The following is a 22,876-nucleotide window of genomic DNA, read 5'->3' as shown; positions in this document are numbered from 1 at the left end:
CCTCAACAAAACCTCATTATTACAACTGGGGAACTGATGAAGGAACTGGTGCCAAAGAGGGAGTCATTTTTTGGTGTATGTAAAAAATTATTAGACTGAAAAATGTGACAGACTCAAACAAACATCTTACAACTATTACTTATAAATAATATGATAAAGATGATAAAGTAGGTATTCTAACAGAATTAACACACAAATTGTTAGAAAATAATCTGTCCACCTGAGGAACTGCTGAGTTTTAAACATGGTATTGCGTTGTGTCGTCCTTCATCCTTGTGGGTTCAGGCTCATATTTTACAGCTGTTTCACGTCTTTATCATTGACTGTGATATGGATGCTTGAAAAAATTGTCTTTGAGGAAAAACCATCATATTCAATATTTTCACTTTGAACTTTATGTCTGTGTGTGTCCAATCTGTGTGTTTGTTTTTAATATTACAGACCAATATTCAGAAGAAATCCATATTCATTTGACCGTACTGCGCTGTGGCTATCATGGTTGAGTGTATCAGGCTCTTAGAGCATATCCTGAGGATGAAGGTGATGATAGTGCTGAGAGGACATGGGAGAAAAAGATAAAAGTTTGACTGTTAAGTGATGAGTCACAGATCTGTCACCATGCCAGACACTGCAGAGCCGAGAAGCTGCCAATGCTCTCGTCTGCTTATAGCTGCTGAATAATGAATGCTATTGTGTCAACGCAGTAACGTGAAACAGCTCTGACACACTCTACCTGAGCACACACGTCCAGGACCAACGACTGGCTTTCATCATATTTCTGCACTTTGCAGGAGTTCCTACAAAAACAAGCACATGGTGACAATGCAAATGTTACAGTCAGATATCCTTAAAAATTAAACAAGGCATGAAGCTTTTTAAGTAAAGGAGGTGCGACCACATGCAGCCATACTGGTGCTGCTCAGATTCTGTGATGAGCACAAGATGGGACAACATGTTCACATGTGATGTGGCGGCCCTGTGAGTCATACAGAATTATGGGAGACATTCATATGGCTCAACAGTCGGTTTCAACAGTGCACGTGCTGTGAGTGCAAAATGGGAATCAAGCATGAACGGACAGACAGGAAAGAGAGCACTGATAGTACTTACAAAAGAAAACAGAGAAGCTTGACTTGATCAGATGTCCTGAAGCCAACAGACATGGACAAAAGCAAAGGTTGAGGGGTTACATAACGGACAAGAGGAGGAAGTGTGAAGGATGAAAGGGATAAAGTGAGGGACAGGAAGTAGGAGGCAATGGGAAGCAGAGGGGAGACAATAGAGGGCGAGTGAGCGAATAGAGGTGCTAGATAGAGTTTAAAGTCTGATGTGGACAGCCTGAACAAAGCTGAGAGTAATTCAACCGCTGCAGCTATCAGCACATACAGTAGAGCCTATTTATAACCTGCTGCAAAACTGCACCAGTGGACAGTATGCTGCGTTTAACATTTGGAACAGCGCTGAAACCACTGTTTGGACTCTATCCCACTAGGAGTGGATGTAAATAATGCAGTGGTGGGCACAGTTCTGCTAATCTGCTAACCGCTAATCAGCGACACTAACTTTTTCATTGCCAGATTAGCTTTTCAGATAACTTTGAAAAACCATAAGCAGACCAGTTAGCTTCCGCTAAATTTAATTCAGCTAACTTTCAGTCCACTAACTTTTTTTTTTTTGCTGGGAAAGTGAGTAAAGTTTAATGGTCAAAAATGTTTGTAAACTCTAAAATCATAGGTTAGTTCCTGTTTGTTGTTCTGTTGAGATGCTCCCGTAGCGTAAATCTACTTTAAAGATAGCGTGCACTTGCAAATCTTTACTTTTTTTAAAGCGAAAAGACACTTATTGCTGTATTTTTATGTAAAGACAAAACTTATGTGGGTTTTCTTCAATGGGGAAGCTCAATGCAACAGGTGAGGTGTAGATTTGAGCTTTTCATATGTTTATAAATATAATACAGAGATAAACTGTGACTATTAATATTGCTATTTACTGCTTTTTATAAAGATGATGACTGTGTTTGGGATTTTATTTTATTTTTTATGCATTTGTTTTGTGTTTGTAAATGCAGCTCTGTTAACGGTTTATAAATATATAATATGGGTTGCCGCGGAGCCATGTCACTTCCGGTGAAGTGGCCAATCCGAAGGCGAGAATTCGTACTTCCACGACTGGCCGCCTGATGAAAACCACCTCGGGTTGCATTGATTGAAATCAGCTGGTTTGTCTCTAACTTGCTTCTAACAGCCATCTGACAGCTCTCACTGCCTGAAACAATGAGATTTATACACCAAGCTGACCTGAAATGAACCATTGTACATTAAATTGACTTTATTGACGAGTCTGACCCCTTTGAAAAGTGACCAAATGTATGTATGTATTTGTATTGAGGTTGGCAGTTTTCATCAGCCAGAAATGGCCACCAGAGGGCGCTCGGTGTAAAGTCCGCAGCAACCCATAGAGATAAACTGTGACTTCTAATAGTGCGATGTGTTGCATTTGATAAAGATGATGAAAGTGTTTGGAGTTTTATTTTTTAGTTATTTATTTTTCATGCGTTCGTTTTGTGTTTGTGATCCTGGGAATTTACCCAGCAGCCCCTGCTGGCAGTTGCCGACAGTGTAATCCGATGTAGCCATGACAGAGTCAATACTAAAAGTTAGTGGTAACTTCCGCTAAATTTTTTAGTGGTTTATCGGTTTAGCGTTATAAAAGTTAACTTTCAGTTAGTGGATTAATGGATATTGAAGCTAACTTTTTTGATAGCTGTGCCCACCACTGAAATAATGGAGTCAGCTCAGGGATACAGCTGGAAATTCATTTTGGGGGTTGCATTTTTCAATAAATGTCAGTCATAGTGTTCCGAACATTGAATCTTTTTCTGAATCAATTGGTTCATTCAGTATTTTGAGTGTTTCAAACCAATGAATCAATTTCTGAAGCAAGTGTTGCATTTTATGTTTCACGTGTTTTAAAAAGAAGCATTTTCTTAAGTGACTGTTTCAGGATGCCATGTGTAGTTAGGAGATGATTTGATTAGTTTCAACTCATCAGAAAGTCTTGCTTATGCAACCACTGTGTGAAGAATATTTTGTCAGTGTGTAAACCTGAAATCCACCCCCACCGACGCCACTGAGTCATCTTGAGAAACAACAAGCTCTGTATGGCATAAATGGAAATGTAACTTTTTATGTGGTAATGTTACATTTTCAAAATTTTGACACTTTTAGAGGAAGGCTGTGTGATTGAGGGCACTCGTAACCACCACTGGGGGGAAAATTGCAAACACATGGATGGAAACTGGATCCCATTCAAGACATTTCCCTGCAGACTTACGTGATTGTTCTCTCTTTGCCTTTCTTGGGCGTTTGCCTTGCTTTCTTTTCCCCTGCTGGGTGCACTGGTTTCTGTTTGCTTCTGTCCTTTACTTTTTCCTCAGGCAGAGGGGTGCTACCAGATGTGTCCTCACTGTTAAGGGTTTTGGAAGGTTTAAAAGGGTCAACAGAATCATCAAAATTGTCTGGGTCGAAACTGTACGAGCCCTTAGGGAGCACCGGAGAGCTGCTCACTTTGCTGTTGCCCCCAAAAGGATTGAAGTTCGGGTCGTCCCACTGACTGGGATCAAAGTTATATGTTCCTGTTTTGGGAAGAGGAACATCATCCAGATTCAAGGGTGCAGCAGAGTCTGAGATTGACAGAGCAGTTTCTGTAACAGTACTGGAAACTGGTTCTGATATGTGTTGAGGAACCGGAGCTGGTACTGTGGGTTCTGGTTCTGGCACAGTTTTACAGGAAACCTCTGAGCCTTTAAGCCTCTGCTTCTTGGAAGTGGTTTTGCTGATTGTCTTTTTTCCACCCAGTTTTCTTGGAGGTGGCTTGGTGATCGTCCCCTCATCAAGTCCAAACTCCAACATCATTGGCTTCATTTCTGAAGTCGACTCCATAGACTGTATTTCAGCTTGACCTGTGGAGCTGGACTCAAAGACAGGTAGTGAGCTACCAACTGAATCAAACCTGGGAAGAGAGTTAAGTCCACGCGGTGGGGGAGAGTTCTGAATTTTGGATCCGCCACTAGTGAAGGGGTTAAAATCATCCAGCTCCTCGGGGTCAAAGTTGTACCTGGCTTTGGGAAGGAAAAGTTCTGATTCCTCATGTACTTGTAGAATCTCATCCTGTGAAGTCTGCATCTTGAGTATTGGAGGCTTAGATTTACCGGTTTTAGCCTTGTGAGTTGGCTCGGTCTGGTCAGGGATGCCGTTCCACACTGATTCTGGAACTTCAACAGGTTTCTTCTCAATGAGGTCCTGACATAAGGTGGATGCAGGCTCACTGCTTATGTATGGATCTAGGATTGAAGCACAATCTGCATCCAAACCTGGGACAAGATCTGAAACTAGAATGGTGTGTGGTGTTTGGGATGTGTCAGAGACTGAAGTCGTGCATTTATCCATGTCAGATTGCTCCTGTTGTAAGAATGAATGTGGAAAAGGGACAGAGTCCAAAGCTTCTAGGAGGTCCTGTGTTTGTTCTGCTTCGAGGTTCTGCAGGTTAACTTCCAGTGAGCCACCTGGTGGCACCACAGGTTCATCCTGACCCATGTTGAAGTTGAGCACAATGTCTTGATCACCAGCCACAGAGCTAACCATCAGGTGGTCATCTTGCTCCACATCTGGTGATGAAACAAAGAAAAGAGCACACCAGAATTAACTGGAGAGAAACCCTCACATTTCAGCTCCAAATGATCAGTGTTTATCTCAGAACTAGGTGATTTCTGATTGGGTCCCTGAAAGCAGGTTACTAGTCAGCCAAATCTTCCAGTTCCTGCTGTTGCTATGGCAATATCTTTCTACAAGGCCCAAGACATGTAACTCAGAAAGAAAAGACAGCATATGTTTTATCTTGCACTGTGAGTCAAACACATCAGCCACAGTGCAAAGATGTGATATTTACCCTCAGGACTCTTTGAAACATCAACAGATTTCAGTGTGCATGCCATGACGCCGTTAGACATGCAATATTATGTTGCTAGGAGACAAGTACAGCCTGATGTGTCTCTACACAATAACATGTAGCCCTCATGTCATTTTCAAAATATTCCTGCAATCTGACATGCCCATTTCTACAGTACATCACACTCACTCATCTTCAACCAAAACACCGTGATCCAGTGTGAATAATAAAATGAATCATTTGGGATGTGTGCACCATTTTCTTATAAGCTTGATATAATGATCAATAAAATGTGCTAGTGACAGAGCATTTAAAAAGTGTGCACACATAGCAATTTTCATTTATTAAAGTTATTGTTTGGGATCTTCTGAAGTCACATCAAGTCTAGGAGCATGTGATGGTGCTGCACTTTGCCACATCCATGACACCAAGGAATCGCCTTGGGTCCTGGATGACAATCACTCAGGCAGACAACCTGTCCATCCCCACCTCTCTAAAAAAACCATCTACGTATGTATCTGCTCCCTCAAAAATGCGAATGATACTCCTCATCTGAGTCTCCCTAAGTAACTGCTCACTTGATAAATTAGATTAACTTAGATGAGATAGAATGCTATTGATCCCTTGGGAAGACACCCTCAGGGAAACTGAGGTTCAAGCAGCATTGTATAACAGCGGCACACAGGGTAAGAAGCACACAGAGCATCAAATGTGAAAGTAAAAAGAAAAACAGTTTGCAAATATAAATACACAATATAAATACTATACATATCACTGATTAGTACTGGTTTACAGGCTACTACTGTTCCTCTCATTCCTGTCCTCTGTCTTCCTGTTACTCCTCCTCCCCCTGAGTGAGTTGTAGTACAGTGTGATGGCCTGAGGGACAAAGGAGTTTTTCAGTCTGTTGGTCCTGCACTTGGGAAGGAGCAGTCTGTGGCTGAAGAGACTCCTCTGGTTGCTGATGACAGTGTGCAGAGGGTGACTGGCATCATCCATAATGTCCAAGAGTTCATCCAGTGTTCTCTGCGACCATGATATAATATCATTCCAGTGGTACCCAAAGATCCTCCGATGAGGCCTAATACCAAATACAACCAATTGTTGCCTTAGGTCACTGGTTAGCATCCAAGTCTCACAACCAGCACCAGGACCTTCGTTCTCCTACAAAGATGTCAGCATCACCAAACACCTTTGTCCAGCGACCCTCATGAATAAATAACCTCTTTTCAGGTGTCTCTTGATCTCAAAGGCAGAGTACTACTGTTGAGATAAGTGAATGTCCCTACAAGTTCAACACTTTCACCACTTACAGATACACTTCTGATGGCCAAGTCCAGGAAGACATTAAAAGCCTGGAGCTTTTTCTGAGATTGTTAAAAGTCAATTACAAATATGAATGTCATTTTAATTTATTGTATTAATATTTTCAAAATCATATACAAAGAATTTTCCAGAGTCAAGTACCATAAGATAGTGTCAGTTCATCTGGGATTGCGTCCCTATCCACTGCCCATCGAGCGATGCACTAGACCCTTCTGTCTCTCCTTGTGGGTCCATATAAAGGTAACACCATGTTGTTTCTTTGGGCTGATCCTGGTCGAGCCACATGGCTAAAAGCCCAGCCATCAGACGCTTGCCTGTGATTTGATTTTATGCTTACAGTCACAATCCAATTGAGAAACAAATACTCTCCAAAGTCATGGAATTCTTGCAGACTGCATCAGGTTTCCATCAAGATTTTCCTTTAATTGCTACATTCATTTTACCCTCTGAAGATAGATACTTCATCAAGCTCACGTTAGAGTCTACCACTTGGCTTCTGGCAAAAGAGAGCTTAGAAATCATGTAAGTTTTTTGTTTGTTTGTTTTGCTCTACCTGAACAACGTTGACTGGTGAAACGTCTGAGCTAAACAGTAACCAGAAAAATTTTTAAGTGGAGGAACAGTTAGCATGTACGCTATTACAAGAACCAATTTCATTAATGTTGAACTTAAACTTGAAACTTGCATTAATTATGGATACAGCTTAATTATTTTGCACAACTAATGACTGAAAACAAGAGTTGGTTTGCACTGCAAGCAGTAGACACACAAAGACACTTTCTGTAGAATTAATCTTTCAGTTGTTATTTGAATTGGCATGTTCTCTTCTTACAACCTTAGTCATATTTAAACATTGTTAGTAATCAAGCCTGTGAGTGTTCTAATCACCTCTATCGGAGAAATCCCCTTTTCTACAAACTGCTAGAAAAGAAACACACAGTATGAATAAGTAACTGGCAGTAGAGCTATGAATGAACTCAAAAAATGCATTTTATGATTAAATGTATGTTGTTTAATTTTCAGACGACACTGTAATACTTAGTCTGCTAAACACTAATACCAATTTAAGTAGTCACAAATCTGGAGTGCACAGGTTTGTGAACTGGTGTGACGCCCACCAACTGCAGATTAATACTACTAAAACAGTGGAGATGTTGGTGGACCCCAGGTCTATTGGGGACCGTCGTGTGGCAGCCATACATGGACGTAACATTGAGCCAGTGGATTCATATAAATATCTGGGGGTATATCTGGGGTGTATGTAGGAATATTATGCTGATTTTCTACAGAGCAACTATTGAGTCTGTGTTACGGTACGGTATTACCAGCTGGCTTGGTAATTTAATGGTTAAATCAAAAACTCAAATACTAAATCTGACAAAACTGGCAAAATCATTGGTATGGTGGTACCTGTAACTCTCCAAGAGTTGTTTGAACAGGCAATTCTCAGACTTGCAGAAAATATTTTATCAGATGCTTCTCTGCACTCTGAATATATTTTACTTAACTCGGGAAGGAGGTACAGAGTTCCTCTTTGTAAATATAACTGATATAAACATTTATTTATTCCATTGTCAGTGAAGCTCATAAATGAGCAGATAGCTCAGGGAAGATAGTATAAGGTCATGTGTTGCTGAATTTGCACTAAGATGCTAATATGGTTTTTGCTGATTATGTATTTGTATTTTAATTTTGATCTATTATGGGGTTGTTTTTGATGAATGAGTGGTATGTATCAGATGTGCTGTTGTGCAGTAGACCCCTCTGTCCAAGGCAAATTTCTCCTTAGGGAGGCTAATAAAGACACTTGACTTTGACATACAACACTGCTGGTGATAATATTATATTTCTATAGGAACTATTTACCCAGTGGTGGTACTTATACTATAAATATATGAGGTCTATTAGAAAAGAAACCAACCTTTTTATTTTTTCAAAAACTATATGGATTTGAATCACGTGTGATTGCGTCAGACAAGCTTGAACCCTCGTGAACCCTGTCGGTTGCGTCATTCGCCTGTGAGCAGGCTTTGAGTGAGGAGTGGTCCACCCCCTCGGCGGATTTTCATTGTCAGGAAATGGCGGAATGATTTGGGCTTTTTTTCCCATCAGAATTTTTTCAGGAACTGTTAGAGACTGGCAGCTGGAAACCATTCGAAAAATTTATCTGACTTTCGGTGAAAACTTTACAGGCTTCACAGAGAATAAGGACTGTTACTACAGCTTTAAGGACGGCTTTAAGGACGCTCGGCACGCCGCGCTCAGTGCCGCCATCGAGAGCCACAAACCACCGGATCATTTCTAAACGGATGGCTCTGTGGATCCGAGACCGTCGTGTGCACTTTCTCTGGTTATCACAAGAGCTGGACATCAACCATTTTCCGGCAGATTTCACTTTTAACAAGAGATTTTGTCATGGAAAGCCGCGCAGAGGCTTCATGCGTCACGACCGATTTGCTGATGGAGCGAGACAAAGGAACACCTCCGTTTTGGTCTCACAGGACGGCTTTGAGATGGCGTTCAGACAGCTGTCGGTGGTTTTTCCATCGAGTGATTATCTGAGAAATTGTGGATGTTCATGGACATGCCAGAACATGTCCCGTGAGGCTTCATCACGGCGTTGCTGTGCGCCATTGTTCACTGTTCAGTAATGACTGAAAAAAATAAAAAACAAAACCCCAAATGCATGTTAGTTGTCTCGGTTAATAGTAAACAAGTGTCACTGTCACCTTTGCTAGTTTACCAGAGAGGCCTGCAAGGAATTTTATGTTGTACCTGTTATGTATATTACCTATTTTTCTTATATTGTAGTTTGCAAGATTTATGATGGTTATGAATGGTAAACATACTGACAGGAGTTAACGGTGATGCAAAAAAAAAAAAAAAAACCTGGCATGTTATTTTTTTTAAAAACCACCACACTCACCATATTTCTTTAGATGGCTTGGCAAATGTGAGTAGAACACTCAGCCTTAATTGCTAATAACAATGTTAAATTAGACTAAAATGTGAGTCTGCTTAATTAAAATCTGACCTGAGTGATGGTTCTGCCCGATAACTTGCTTTGTTCACTCGTTGCTCCCTTTTTCTTTGACGTCTATCAAGTTACCAGTGTAAAACAGGGTGAGCTGAAGCTTTTGTCAGACCTGTTGAGGTCCAGAGCAAAGACCATTCCCACACTCTTCCGCAGGCTCCACCTCTTAGTGATTTAAATGACAATGACAAACCTCAAAATCTCATCAGTTCACACCATGCGTGCAGTGCACATTTCAGAGCTTGCTTGAATATTGAAACATGGCATGTATGTATATATACACACATATTCCATACTCTCTCACAAGTACATTCCACTGAAAGCTGATATATATTAAGGCAGGTACATTCCTGCAACAGTCAGACCACATATGCATCCAATTACAGTAACTGCCAACACTCATAGCTCAAATTGTCTGTTAACAATGAATTCCACAGATCACAATTATTTGAGCTGAAATATTTTTGAAAGTGAGAATAAGTGATTCTAATTCCCGTCTTGACAAACACATGAGATTTTTTCCACATCAAAGAGAGATATTGTAGTGTGTGTTTATGGTGTGATTCTGGTCAGTGTTTGCCTTTCGGCACATTTACAGTACTTCTTTTAAAGTATGCAGACTGTCTCTCCTCCTCTTCACCTGTACTGTTTGCCCAGAAGTGTCCTCACCTGTTTTGACTGCATCAGTGTTGTTGTTCTCCAGCTCTGGCACAGTCACAGGGGTGTGGACCGGAGTCGCAGCTTCTGGAGTGTCAAAATGACCCTCTGAGTCAGAGCTGTGGCAGTCAAACACACAAGGGACACAGCATTCAGAAACAAAGAAACAGCATATATATATATATATATATATATATATATATATATATATATATATATATATATATATATATATATATATATATATATATATATGAGACTTTTTTATAATGACACATCAATCAATTATCAAGTTATATGCTTCATTTTAGGATCATGGAAAATGGGCTGTGTTTATATAGTGCTTTTGTGGTCAAAACACTTTCTAGTGATGCCTTACATTCACCGATGAATATCAAGGTGCTGCCATGCAATGTGCACATCAGGAGCAAGGTGGGTTTAATGACCTTGCACAAGGGCCCTGAGTGATTTTCTTGGTCTGACAGGGATTTGAACAGATGACGTCCTGGTCACAAGCCCACTGCTTTAACCACCTGACCATTATCTCCCACGTACAAAGTTATAAAGATCCCAAATTACAAAACAAACAACCAAAAAACACACGAAAAGCTTAATTCCTTTGGTGTATTGTATTTTTTCTATTAGTTGCAGGAGACCAATCACTATGTGTTTTAATCACTGAGCCAAACACACACACACACACACACACACACACCTTCAACCAACCGCTTAGACCAATCAAGGGTCGCGGGGGGCTGGAGCCTATCCCAGCAGTCATAGAGCGGGGTACACCCTGGACAGGACGCCAGTCTGTCGCAGGGCCACAAACAGACAAACAAACACAGTTACATCCATTCGCACACCTACGGACAATTTAAAGATTCCAATCCACCTAACCCGCATGTCTTTGGATGTGGGAGGAAACCGGAGCACCCAGAGGAAACCCACACAAACACGGGGAGCATATGCAAACTCCACACAGAAAGGCCACAGGCGGGAATTGAACCCATGACCTTCTCGCTGTGAGGCAACAGTGCTAACCACTAAGCCACTGTGCTGCCCTCTGTGCTGCCCTCTGATAAATTTTTCTTCCTCACCCTTCCAAAGGTATGCATTTTAGGTGAATTGTAAACTTTAAATTGACGGTATGCGTTTGTCTGTCTGTGTGTTGCCCTGTGACAGACTGACGTCCTGTCCAGGGTGTACCCTGTCTCTCGCCCTATGACTGCTGGGACAGGATCCTGCAACCCTTAATTGGCACAAGTGGGTACTGAAAATGAATGAATATAGATATTGCAAAATTAGACATTATTAAAATGATTTTTCCCAAAAATGTTTAGTCAAATATGTATAAAACTTTGACACATTATAGTTATAAACCGTAATATAACATCTGCTGCTGCTCCAAACTCCAAATATAAAATTGTTTCACAATTAAATTCAACTGGTGCATGTTTTTAATAAAACTGCCCAAAAGCATAAAAACCAAAATCAATATTTGAATTGTTAATCAAATTAATTCAAGCAAACAGCAGGGTGATAATAAAACACAACTGGAAAAGACTATTTATGATTCATACTGCTGTATAAAATGTTACATTTAACATTTTGCTAACCCTTTATATTAACTGCACGCTATAATGTATGCACGTTTTAATTTTGCACAAAATCCGTTTGTATTCTAGCTAACATTCTCCTCTGCAGGTGCAATGAGCTTCAAGTACAATCAACTCCGCAAGCGTGCGAATAAGTAAAAGAACAGGAAATACAACCGCTTATTCTTTCCTGTCACATGACATTTATTTAAAGCAATCAATACGTTAAGTGGAACCTTTTCTGCATTCACTGTGCAGCACTCAGTCACTACAAGTCTGTAGTGTTTATTGGCAGCTGGTAAACAATAAATGTGCAGTATGTGGTGGGATCTCAGTATCTGGTAACAAAATGTTGGAAACTCTGCAACATGAAGTTAAAATGATGAGCAGAGAAACAAAGGTCACGATGCAATGACATCATAACACTGTACTGTCCATGAATGCTGCACTTTCAAGTTGTTTTTCTGAAAACAAAGAAATGAGGATGTGCAGTGAGAGTGAGACCCAATGCACACTGTTTTTTTCTTTCAGTTAAAGAGGCAGTTCACTCTAAACCACAGGAACACCACAAACGTCAGCACATTTCTGCATGAAAACAGCACACTGCCGGTCTTAACAAAACCGTGGGATGACCTGATCTCTTCTTTTGCTTGTTTTGTCCAGCTGTTTTAGACCATCAGCATTTCTTTAATGTGCAAACTCCTCCCTGGACAGGCCGATGCCTGCTGACAGCACCACACTTGCCTGCAGCCTTGAGATCTCGCCTCCTCTTCCTCCCATGTCTCTCCACGTTGCGCCCTCTCCTCCTGTCTGTTTTCATCCTCCTCTCCCTCGCCACCTCTCACCGCCGTCCATGTCCATTTGGCCCAGGACACGGGTGACAACCAAGACATCACAGGAGTTTCCTCTGTCCTCAGACTCACTGATGGAGAAGGATTCAGCAAAGTGGCTTCAAGCTCTGCTGTGTCTCCTCCTCAGATTTGCACCCTGCCAGCAGCTCCTCACATCTTCCCACAGAGCTCCTCTTGCTTCTTCTCTTAGTAGAGCCTCCTCACTGTCTGCTGGAGTTGTTTCAAAGCCACGCAGGCTTTGCCTTCTCCCTCTCTCTCTCTCTCTCTCTCTCTCTCTCTCTCTCTCTCTCTCTCTCTCTCTCTCTCTCTCTCTCTCTTTCCCTTTGCTCTCCACTGCCTCTGTGGCAGAATACCTCAACTCTGATCAGCTGGTTTCCAAAATGCTCCTCTCTTCCTCCACCCCGCCTCCTCATCCTCCCCCCTCCACCTCGGGAAGGTTCACAGACTCAAAGCGCAGGGAGGAAGCAGCTTCGGCCTCCATTAAGAGCACTGAAAGTCTGCCTGCCGCTGCTGAAGGAGTTCCCCTGTGGTTGCAGAATGGTACGTGCCTGTCATGCAGCTCTTCAAGCAGAAAGAGGGAGACAGAAAGCAAACAGGAGGAGGAGGAGCCAAACTGTTGGGGCTCCACATTTTATAGCCCACAGAAAGGTTAGGAATGTGAGGCTGGCTCTTGAGCCTCCCTCCGGGCTGTTTAAGAGTTCACTTTATCTCTGCATCCAGTGGCAGGCATGCACGACCAGAGGAACCAGTTCTGCCGGGTGGCCTCACTGGATCCACCTGGCTGCAGATGTGATTCACTCTGTCGAGAAGTGCAAAAAACTAGCATGACAAGAGGCAATGACCTGGACTCTTTGGTGGACGGTGACAAACCAAAAGCATCATCTGTTACGTTGCAAAAGGTGATAAAACCAGACATGAGGTGTATGTGAAACAAATCAGCAGAGTGAGAAACTCCCTCTTTTTCAGAATTCTGCCAGAAAACACAGAAGTCTCCGTTTCAAATTACCTGAAGGCCTGTGGCCAAGTTGTTTCCTGGGACAGAAGTACATGTGGGAGTGCAGAACTTAAAAAAAAAAAATTTTTTTTCTTTGATGAGACATGGCACATTAAAAACAGCCTGCGTGAGACAAATTTTAGAACGCTTAGTTCCAGAGGTCACTTGCCATGCCAGGCAAAGAAGGGATCAAACTTACTTGCTACATGGCAAGCAAACTAATTTAACCAAGTAATCCAAGTATATAATTCATTTTGATTATCTACTGATACAAACTTATGATCTCATAATGGTATTTTCCTAGATATCGCACTTCCACAGAACTTATTGTAAGCAATCCAATGTGCGTACTTCCCTTTTTTCCACATTTTGTTATGTTACAGCCTTATTCCAAAATTAGGTAAATAATTTTTCTCTCAAAATTCTACTCACAACACCCCATAATGACATGAAAAAAACTGTTTTTTTGTTTTTCATTTGTGCTAATTTATATTAAAAAAAAACCCACAGACAACTAAAGAAATCACATGTGTACAAGTATTCACACCCTTTGCTCAATACTTTGTTGATGCACCTTTGGCAGCAATTACAGCCTCAGGTCTTCTTGAATATGATGCCACAAGCTTGTTGCACCTATCTTTGGGGAGTTTTGCCCATTCCTCTTTGCAGCACCTCTCAAGCTCCATCAGGTTGGATGAGGAGTGTTGGTGCACAGCTATTTTCAGATATCTCCAGAGATGTTCAACTGGATTCTGGTCTGGGCTCTGGCTGGGCTACTCAAGGCTGTGCACAGAGTTGTCCTGAAGCCACTCCTTTGATATCTTGGCCGTGTGCTTGTCCTTATGAAAGATGAACCTTTGCCCCAGTCTGAGGTCAAGAGCGCTCTGGAGCAGATTTTCATCCAGGATGTCTCTGTACATTGCTGCATTCATCTTTCCCTCAATCCTGACTAGTCTTCCAGTTCCTGCCAACATCCCCGCAGCATGATGCTGCCACCACCATGCTTCCCTGTAGGTGCCTGGTTTCCTCCAAACATGATGCTTGGCAATCACGCCAAATAGTTCATTATTTGTCTCATCAGACCAGAGACTTTTGTGTCTCATGGTCTAAAGATCCTTCAGGTGCCTTTTGGCAAACTCCAGGTGGGCTGACATGTGCCTTTTATTAATGAGTGGCTTCCGTCTGGCCACTCTACCATACAGGCCTGATTGGTGGATTGCTACAGACATGGCTGTCCTTCTGGAAGGTTCTCCTCTCTCCACAGAGGAATGCTGGAGCTCTGACAGAGTGACCATCGGGTTGTTGGTCACCTCCCTGACTAAGGCCCTTCTCTTCTGATCACTCAGTTTAGACGAGCTGCCAGCTCTAGGAAGAGTCCTGTTGGATCTGGAATTCTTGCATTTACAGATAATGGAGGCCACTGTGCTCATTGGGACCTTCAAAGCAGCAGAAATGTTTCTGTGCCCTTCTCCAGATAGCAAAGGCTGTGAATACTTACGTAGACGTGATTTCTTTTTTTTTTTTTTTTTAATAAACTTGCAAAAATCAAAAAAAAAAAAAATCCCATTGTCATTGTGTGTAGAATTCTGACGGAAAAAATGAATTTAATCTGTTTTGGAATAAGGCTGTAACATAAAATGTGTAAAAAGTGAAGCGCTGTGAATACTTTCCAGAAGTACCGTATGTGAAGCTTTTTCCATACTTTCCAAATTTGCACTTTTGTCCTTCCAAAAAGTAATTTTATAGTTTTTAAACAGCAACTATTTTTAGTTGTTTTGTGGAGTTTGTGTGTGGGTTTACAACTTGTTTTTAATAGGCAGTTGAGATTTATAATTAAAAGGATTTTAAACATTTTTTAGGAGGGTTCCTTATTTTGGATCCAGGCCTCTGCTTTGAGACCTCTCCTCTGTGTAAATGGTGATGTATAGATGATATAAAGAGCTAAAAACTTTATAAAAGTCAACTCTGAAATAACACACAGTCACTACAATATAATATTAATAACAAGCATAAATGTGTGACTGACACCATGTAAAAGAAATCAAACAACTGTCAGCTTTTCAACTGTGTCCAAAACGCAACTGTATTGCTACACTATTAAACAGGAAGAGGAAGTCTCCAAAATCATGACACCGCCCCTATTCAGAAACAGGAACAGCATAAACTGAAACTAAACTGTCAAAAGGGAAGAGCCAAAAATGTGTCAAATACAATCTCATCCCATCTGAATGGTGTAGTTTCTTGACTGTAAGGAACCTGGATTGTTAATAGTTTATTTATAGATTTAACATGCACTGATTACCTCTCATGCTTTTATTGGCATGTCTCCCCAAAACATTATGAACTTTTAAAGAGGTCATACTTTACAACATTTGCTTTTGATTATCTTTTACAGATAAGTATGGTTTGGGTTTTATGCTGAGCTTATACTCAACAAAAATATAAACGCAACAAAAGTGTTGCGTTTATATTTTTGTTTTGGTTTTGCTCCCATTTTGTATGAGATGAACTCAAAGATCTAAAACTTTTTCCACATACACAATATCACCATTTCCCTCAAATATTGTTCACAAACCAGTCTAAATCTGTGATAGTGAGCACTTCTCCTTTGCTGAGATAATCCATCCCACCTCACAGGTGTGCCATACCAAGATGCTGATTAGACACCATGATTAGTGCACAGGTGTGCCTTAGACTGCCCACAATAAAAGGCCACTCTGAAAGGTGCAGTTTTGTTTTATTGGGGGGGATACCAGTCAGTATCTGGTGTGACCACCATTTGCCTCATGCAGTGCAACACATCTCCTTTGCATCATCCGTGAAGAGAACACCTCTCCAACGTGCCAAACGCCAGCGAATGTGAGCATTTGCCCACTCAAGTCGGTTACGACGACGAACTGGAGTCAGGTCAAGACCCCGATGAGGACGACGAGCATGCAGATGAGCTTCCCTGAGACGGTTTCTGACAGTTTGTGCAAAAATTCTTTGGTTATGCAAACCGATTGTTCCAGCAGCTGTCCGAGCGGCTGGTCTCAGACGATCTTGGAGGTGAACATGCTGGATGTGGAGGTCCTGGGCTGGTGTGGTTACACGTGGTCTGCGGTTGTGAGGCTGGTTGGATGTACTGCCAAATTCTCTGAAACGCCTTTGGAGACGGCTTATGGTAGAGAAATGAACATTCAATACACGAGCAACAGCTCTGGTTGACATTCCTGCTGTCAGCATGCCAACTGCACGCTCCCTCAAATCTTGCGACATCTGTGGCATTGTGCTGTGTGATAAAACTGCACCTTTCAGAGTGGCCTTTTATTGTGGGCAGTCTAAGGCACACCTGTGCAATAATCATGGTGTCTAATCAGCATCTTGGCATGGCACACCTGTGAGGTGGGATGGATTATCTCAGCAAAGGAGAAGTGCTCACTATCACAGATTTAGACTGGTTTGTGAACAATATTTGAGAGAAATGGTGATATTGTATATGTGGAAAAAGTTTTAGATCTTTGAGTTCATGTCATACAAAATGGGAGCAAAACCAAAAGTGTTGCGTTTATATTTTTGTTGAGTGTATGTTCAGAACTACAGTTCTATAACTGTATTTGTAGAAACACCCCAGCTATAAATGAAATTTTGGTTTGAAATGTGTTCAGCCCACTGTGACATGTGTCAGTGAAGTCTATATTTAAATAATTGTTTTCTCCAAGACAAGATCACTGAGCTGCTCTGTGCGGTACACCAACATAAAACAAGTCCCTTTGGTTGCTTCCCTTGTTTTCACTCGGGGTCGCCACAGCAGATCCAAGGTGGAGCTGCATGATGACTGTGGCGCAAGTTTTACGTCGGATGCCCTTCCTGACACAACTTCACATTACATGGAGAAATGTGGCAGTTTGAACTGGGAACCTTCTGCACTGAAACCAAGTGCACTAACCACTTGGCCACGCTTCCACCCAAGAGAACGCAAGGGGCGTGGACAGCAGCAGTACCTACTTTACAATTAAAGCAAGATACAGAAAACACATCATTTCTGAATGGCCCAAAACTATTTGCTAGCTCCTCCAACCACAATGTAAGAATAATTGAAATGGGCGTCTTTTGTGGGTGCATCCGTCCGTCCGTGGCCTTTTCCGTGTGATTACTCAATTCCAAGCCTTTGCAGATAGATACAACATATTTACATATGATTTTGCCATATTTGCACCAACACATGGTGGTCCATACGAGGTTGTTTTTAGTTCTGTTTCTCTATATATGTGTGTTTGTGTGTGTCAACAACATAAACCAGAGTTTTGATCCACTTTGGGCCAAACTTGGTGCAATAATTGAGAGTCAACCAAGGACAAAGTGATTTGATTTTGAGAAAAATTGGTTCAAATTCAAGGTCACGGGCCAAGGTCAACATTTTGCATTGCTTATATATATATATACAGAGGACATTTAGAATGACCATTTTGAGGAACTGAATAAAATACTATGGTTACTATTCAACACCAACATAAAGTTACACATGACCTTTCTATTGGTCATATGGTCTTTGACCTTTAGTGACCTTGAAATGATAAATTCAAGTTCATACCAGTTGAATTCAAACAGTTTGGAGCCAATATGGGTTAAACATAGTGCAAGGGTTGTGTTGTGTATTAGTCAAGGATAAAGTGGTTCAATTTTGGAAAGAACTGCTCATAAGCCAAGGCCACACAGAACCATATATTTTGGAATTAATCAAAAAGAATGAATTTGTGTGAGTCAATGTCAAACAAATAAAGTATAGTTGTTGTACTCTGAGTATCCCAACTAACTGGAATATAAATTCACTTCACATCCCTCTTGCATGAGTTTAGAGGTTGAAGACCTTGACCTATTGTTTCTGGGTCAAATGAGGGAGGATTCAGTTGTCAGTGAGTGCCTGATACCTAAACACCTTTATTAGCTGGCTGAAAAGGTGTGTTACAAAATCCTTTTTAATTTCTTATGTGTGCTTTGAGATACTCAAGTACAAATCCATTAATTCCAGAGTCCTGACTAACAGGGACTTTCCCATTAGAGGCCTAAGGCCCTGGTACAATCTGTTTAAATCTCTGCTTTAAAGGGGAACTCCAACATTTTTCAGCAGGGGCCATATTTTATTTATTTAATTAATTAATTTTATTTTAGACAGGAAATATATGATTTTAAATGGTGCAGTATTGATTTAGAACACGGGGCAAGCAAAAAACATGGTAAACTGCTTCTTTCTGCATTTTGGGGAGGTGATGGTCTTGTGGTTAAGCGGTGGGTACCAGCAGAACATAGTGTCTGTGTCCAAACACTACATTCTACTGAGACAGGGTGAGTACATCAGTGCATGCGAGACAGCGAGCATGGAGCAGGAGTGGAACAACAAGTCTAGAAAATAAACAAACACACAACAACAACAAAAAACCTGTAAAACCACCTTATCTCTCACTACCGATGTGGTACAGACCCATTCACACCATGTGCACATGTACATAGTGCATACGATGTGTCACAGACAGCACCTGCTGGGGTCAATTATTACAAATTTATGAGACAATGTTAAAGTCAATTTATGCATTAAGCATTGTCACAGACAAAAGAAATGGTCAAAACTCAATAAACAACATATGTGGATATCTGAATGTGTTAAATGTGTTTCTGCAGAAACTCTGCAATGATTTTCAGAAGCAGAAATCACATTTAGCAGTTGAGAACATGATCCTTTAATAGGCTGTAATTTTCCAAAATGATTTATTTCAGATTCTGACCTAATGTAATTGTGTTTTATGTTCAACTGCTAAGGTTGCATGTGACTGAGGAGGTGGGAGAGAAAAAACAAACAATAGCATCTGTCACAATGAAATCAACTAACTGGCCTATTTTTATGTTTACATTTCAAAGTTGGGCTGCATATACGCACACACACACACACACACACACACACATATATATAGAGATAGAGAGAGAGAGAGAGAGAGAGAGAGAGAGAGAGAGAGAGAGAGAGAGAGAGAGAGAGAGAGAGAATTTATTTCAAAGTGGGCTATACCTCTTATTTTATTCTTATTTATTTTCCAAAAATATGCAGGGTGAAATCAGCCTGCATTGTTCTGTTCAATTTATTTCAAAGTATGCCTGCTCATGCACATGTATTTTTTTTTTGTTGCTTTTTTAAACAAGAGTTTGGTGTTCATTTGTTTTTGTTTTTTTTTAAACAATAAAATGTTAACATGTAAGACTTTCCTTTGTCCCATCCCATTTGTGGGAGTAGGGACAAAAATGGTTCTTTTGATGGTAAAAGTTGTAGACCTGTGCTTTAAATAATGATAAATAAATACCAGCAATAAATAAATAAATGGAACTTTTTTTTTGTGAAATACATGTAATATGAATGAAAATAAATTCTCACTGACAATATCTAGACCAGCACAAAAGACCTTGCTGGCCCACCATTATTATTATTAAGACCACAAACATATTTATCTTGTAAAAGCTTTTGGAGAAGTGTGCCTTTGTCATCTAAAAGTGACATCAATAAACATCAGTAGTCCGCGTGTGGCAGCTGTTTGTGTGTCTGCAAATAAAAGAGCAAACCATTTTTAAAAAGCTGCAACGCAATCACACAACTTGTGCCAAGGCTTCTCTCTGCTGAAATCCAAACATAGCTGACAAGTCCAAAGAGCTCAGATTTCAAACACTGTATGACAACACCAAAAGGCATTTTCAAGGAAAACACAAAGTCTGGAAATAGAACAAACAATCTGACCTTCCTCCTATTATTCTCAGTTGACATAAGACTAAAGGCTTTAGTGTTTAGTCTCAATGTGGCTGAACCTCCAGGAAGGAACAATACTGTGAAGTACTTATTATAGAAGACGACTTGACAGAATGGCTCGGGCCTTCACAAACACTGGGTGGGTATCAAATCATTCAAACATGTCCAAAACTGTGTTCTAGTTTCACAGGACAATACAGAAACCACATGATTACAGATATTTCTGATGAGCTTCACTTCAGTGTCAGATCGAATGCGCCAAACTTTCAAGGAGGAAAGAAGTGACTCAAAATGTCACCAAAAGAATAAGTGAAACATAGAACTGGTCGCTGTTATCGGGACAGAAATACCTTACCGCACTCATTTGTGGGGACATATTGTGGAGACAATAGTCCACACCAGATTAAGATCACCAGTTTTGTTCTGTTCCAAGTTTAGTTAGCTTGTTTGTGCCTGTGTCAACACAGCCCATTCAAGCTTTCAAACAGGAGAATCGTTGTGTTGCAGTGACACCTAATGGTTAAAAGACACCATTACACATGGTCAGTGCGACTCCAACCAAGAAAATATTACATAACATTTTATAACATATTATATATAATATGTTCGATATCGCTGAGATTAATGAGCGACGCTCTTCACTATCTGTGTATATATCATCCAACAATAATTAAAACTGAATAATTGTTGCAGAACCAGTTTACCGCAGTCCTTTAGCCATTTGCTTATTGTTTCTGTTACTGAGTGCATTTATTTCATACATGGTGTTACACAAAACAATACGAATTCATGTTTCGGAAGCGATAACTTCACGCTCGAACGTGATTCACTGATCTGAATATAACACAGAACAGTGACGTGATTCCATCCAGTGGGCAGATTTTTTGTGCCATTTCCGGTTTGTGGCTTTGTCGACCGTTCAGTGTGCCGCTCTCGTTGGTAGAGGTGGGCGATACCGGAAATTTTGGTATTGATCCGATACCAAGTAAATACAGGCCCAGTATCGCCGATATCGATACCATTACCGATACCTTTTCATATTAAGCGTCATAGATCCAAAGGATTAAAAAGACCTAGGATAGAATTTCGCCAAACATTGTACGTGACAGCAAAATACTTTATTATCACAATCAACATTTTTGTTTAAAAAAATATCATTCAACACAACTTAAAACAAAATCTCCTGAGGTAGAGGGCTGACAAACCACAATACAAGGGTGCGCTGCTCTGTGTGTGTGACACAGCGCAGCACTGCTCTTACAGACAGAGAGTGGACTTTGATGAATCTGCGTGCACAGCAGTCAGTGCATGTGGGAGAGAAAAAATCTTGAGTATCGATCTTTTTACACGAGGATCGTCCAATATCAATACCAGCGTTGGTATCGATATTATCGATATTAGGATCAATCCGCCCACCTCTAATCGCTGCTATTTTGGCATTGTGGGATAGCTCGCCCACAGATCGAGCTCGCGAGACTACCTTCGCCGCACTGCCCAGCGTGCCGCTGAGTGGTGAAATCATTAGGATTTTCCTGGTGAAAATTAAATCAAAGCAAGTGCCTACACTTGCAAGTGCAACACACAGAATGTGTCTCTTTTCAGATAGATCTCTTTCAGTGCAGCTTCTTGTTCTGACTTTAACACGAAGTTAACACCCAAGTCCTTTATCGCTAACTGCAAATGGTCATCAAACCATTCCAATCGTATCTTTCTGAAGTCTTGTGCATCAAACTCCATCAGTGTCAATGTTTACAAAGTGCTTGAGCGATAACAAGTGAAGTTGCTCATGAACTCTTAAAACTTAAGTTATCTTTATAATTTTATTACTGGTAAATTGTAGAATTTATTTAGATGAGATATACCCATTATCTCACAGGAATATACCACAGTTATCTGGGAACTACTTTTTGTGCAAGAATTCATCAAGCAAGTTGGCCCGCAAGTGCGTACTAACACAGAATATCCAGAAACTGGATAGCTGTTCGGCCAAAACGACAGCATCCACTTTTAGCTTGCCATAAACTAAGCTAGTGGCTTCCACATTCCCCTAAGAAAACACTAATAACTACAAAAACAAAACAAAAAAATTTGATGACTTTGGCTTGAAGCGATCTATAAAATATCTAATTTACTGCAAAGGTTTTGCAATAAGATTCCGAATAAGGAAGAAAGCGTCAACATAGTAGACAGGGGGCGATAACAAGCCGTTTGCAACAGATTGGACGGAAGAAGAGCAAGACGAAGAAGCAGTAGTTCTTGTTGCCAGATTGTGTTGGCGCTTTGTAGATCATTGCACTACATGCATAAACTGTTGCTCAAACGGGTAGATGGATTTTGTATAGCTTTTTAATTTTTTTTTAAACTGCAGGGTTTTGCATCTGTGAGCAACTTATTTGGCTATTTTATGTGGCTGTACAGAAGGTTGACTTTCTAAATTTAAATCTCGAATTAAAACATCAGGCAAACCAACAAATGAAAATAGCATGAGATAAAATCTTGTCCTATGCAACAGAAAAAACAAGTGTTTTCAGATTAACCTGGAAGTATGTTCAAGAGTTTACAAGTAGAACACCAGACAATCTTCTAACCTTCTCCTTAGAGTTAATACATACGAATGTGATGAGTCACAGAATTGTAACAGCAGCTTAGAGACAGTGGAGTAGAGTTTGATGAGGCTGCAAAGACGGAAACATTATGTTACAGCGG

General features: G+C 40.7%; 1 protein-coding gene across 2 annotated transcripts in view; it reads right to left on the bottom strand.

Annotated features, from left to right (window-relative positions):
- tacc1 (transforming, acidic coiled-coil containing protein 1) overlaps positions 1-12,692 on the bottom strand; it is a 28,857-nt gene extending 16,165 nt beyond the window's left edge. Inside the window, exons 1-5 of one of the 2 annotated variants that reach the window (XM_034167057.1) lie at positions 12,304-12,692; positions 9,977-10,083; positions 3,334-4,666; positions 1,111-1,146; positions 734-797 (exon numbers count right to left, since the gene is read on the bottom strand). In XM_034167057.1, coding sequence (XP_034022948.1) covers positions 734-797; positions 1,111-1,146; positions 3,334-4,666; positions 9,977-10,083; positions 12,304-12,452 — 1,689 coding nt within the window. In that variant the 5' untranslated portion in view covers positions 12,453-12,692. The remainder of the gene's footprint in view (positions 1-733; positions 798-1,110; positions 1,147-3,333; positions 4,667-9,976; positions 10,084-12,303) is intronic. The other variant, XM_034167058.1, reaches the window with a different exon arrangement.
- Between the last annotated feature and the right edge of the window lie 10,184 nt (positions 12,693-22,876).

Source organism: Thalassophryne amazonica, chromosome 3 (genome assembly GCF_902500255.1).
Source record: "Thalassophryne amazonica chromosome 3, fThaAma1.1, whole genome shotgun sequence".
NCBI classification, from domain to species: domain Eukaryota; kingdom Metazoa; phylum Chordata; class Actinopteri; order Batrachoidiformes; family Batrachoididae; genus Thalassophryne; species Thalassophryne amazonica.
The sequence above is the reverse complement of the archived record's forward strand: the minus strand, read 5'-3'. Positions and strand labels throughout refer to the sequence as shown.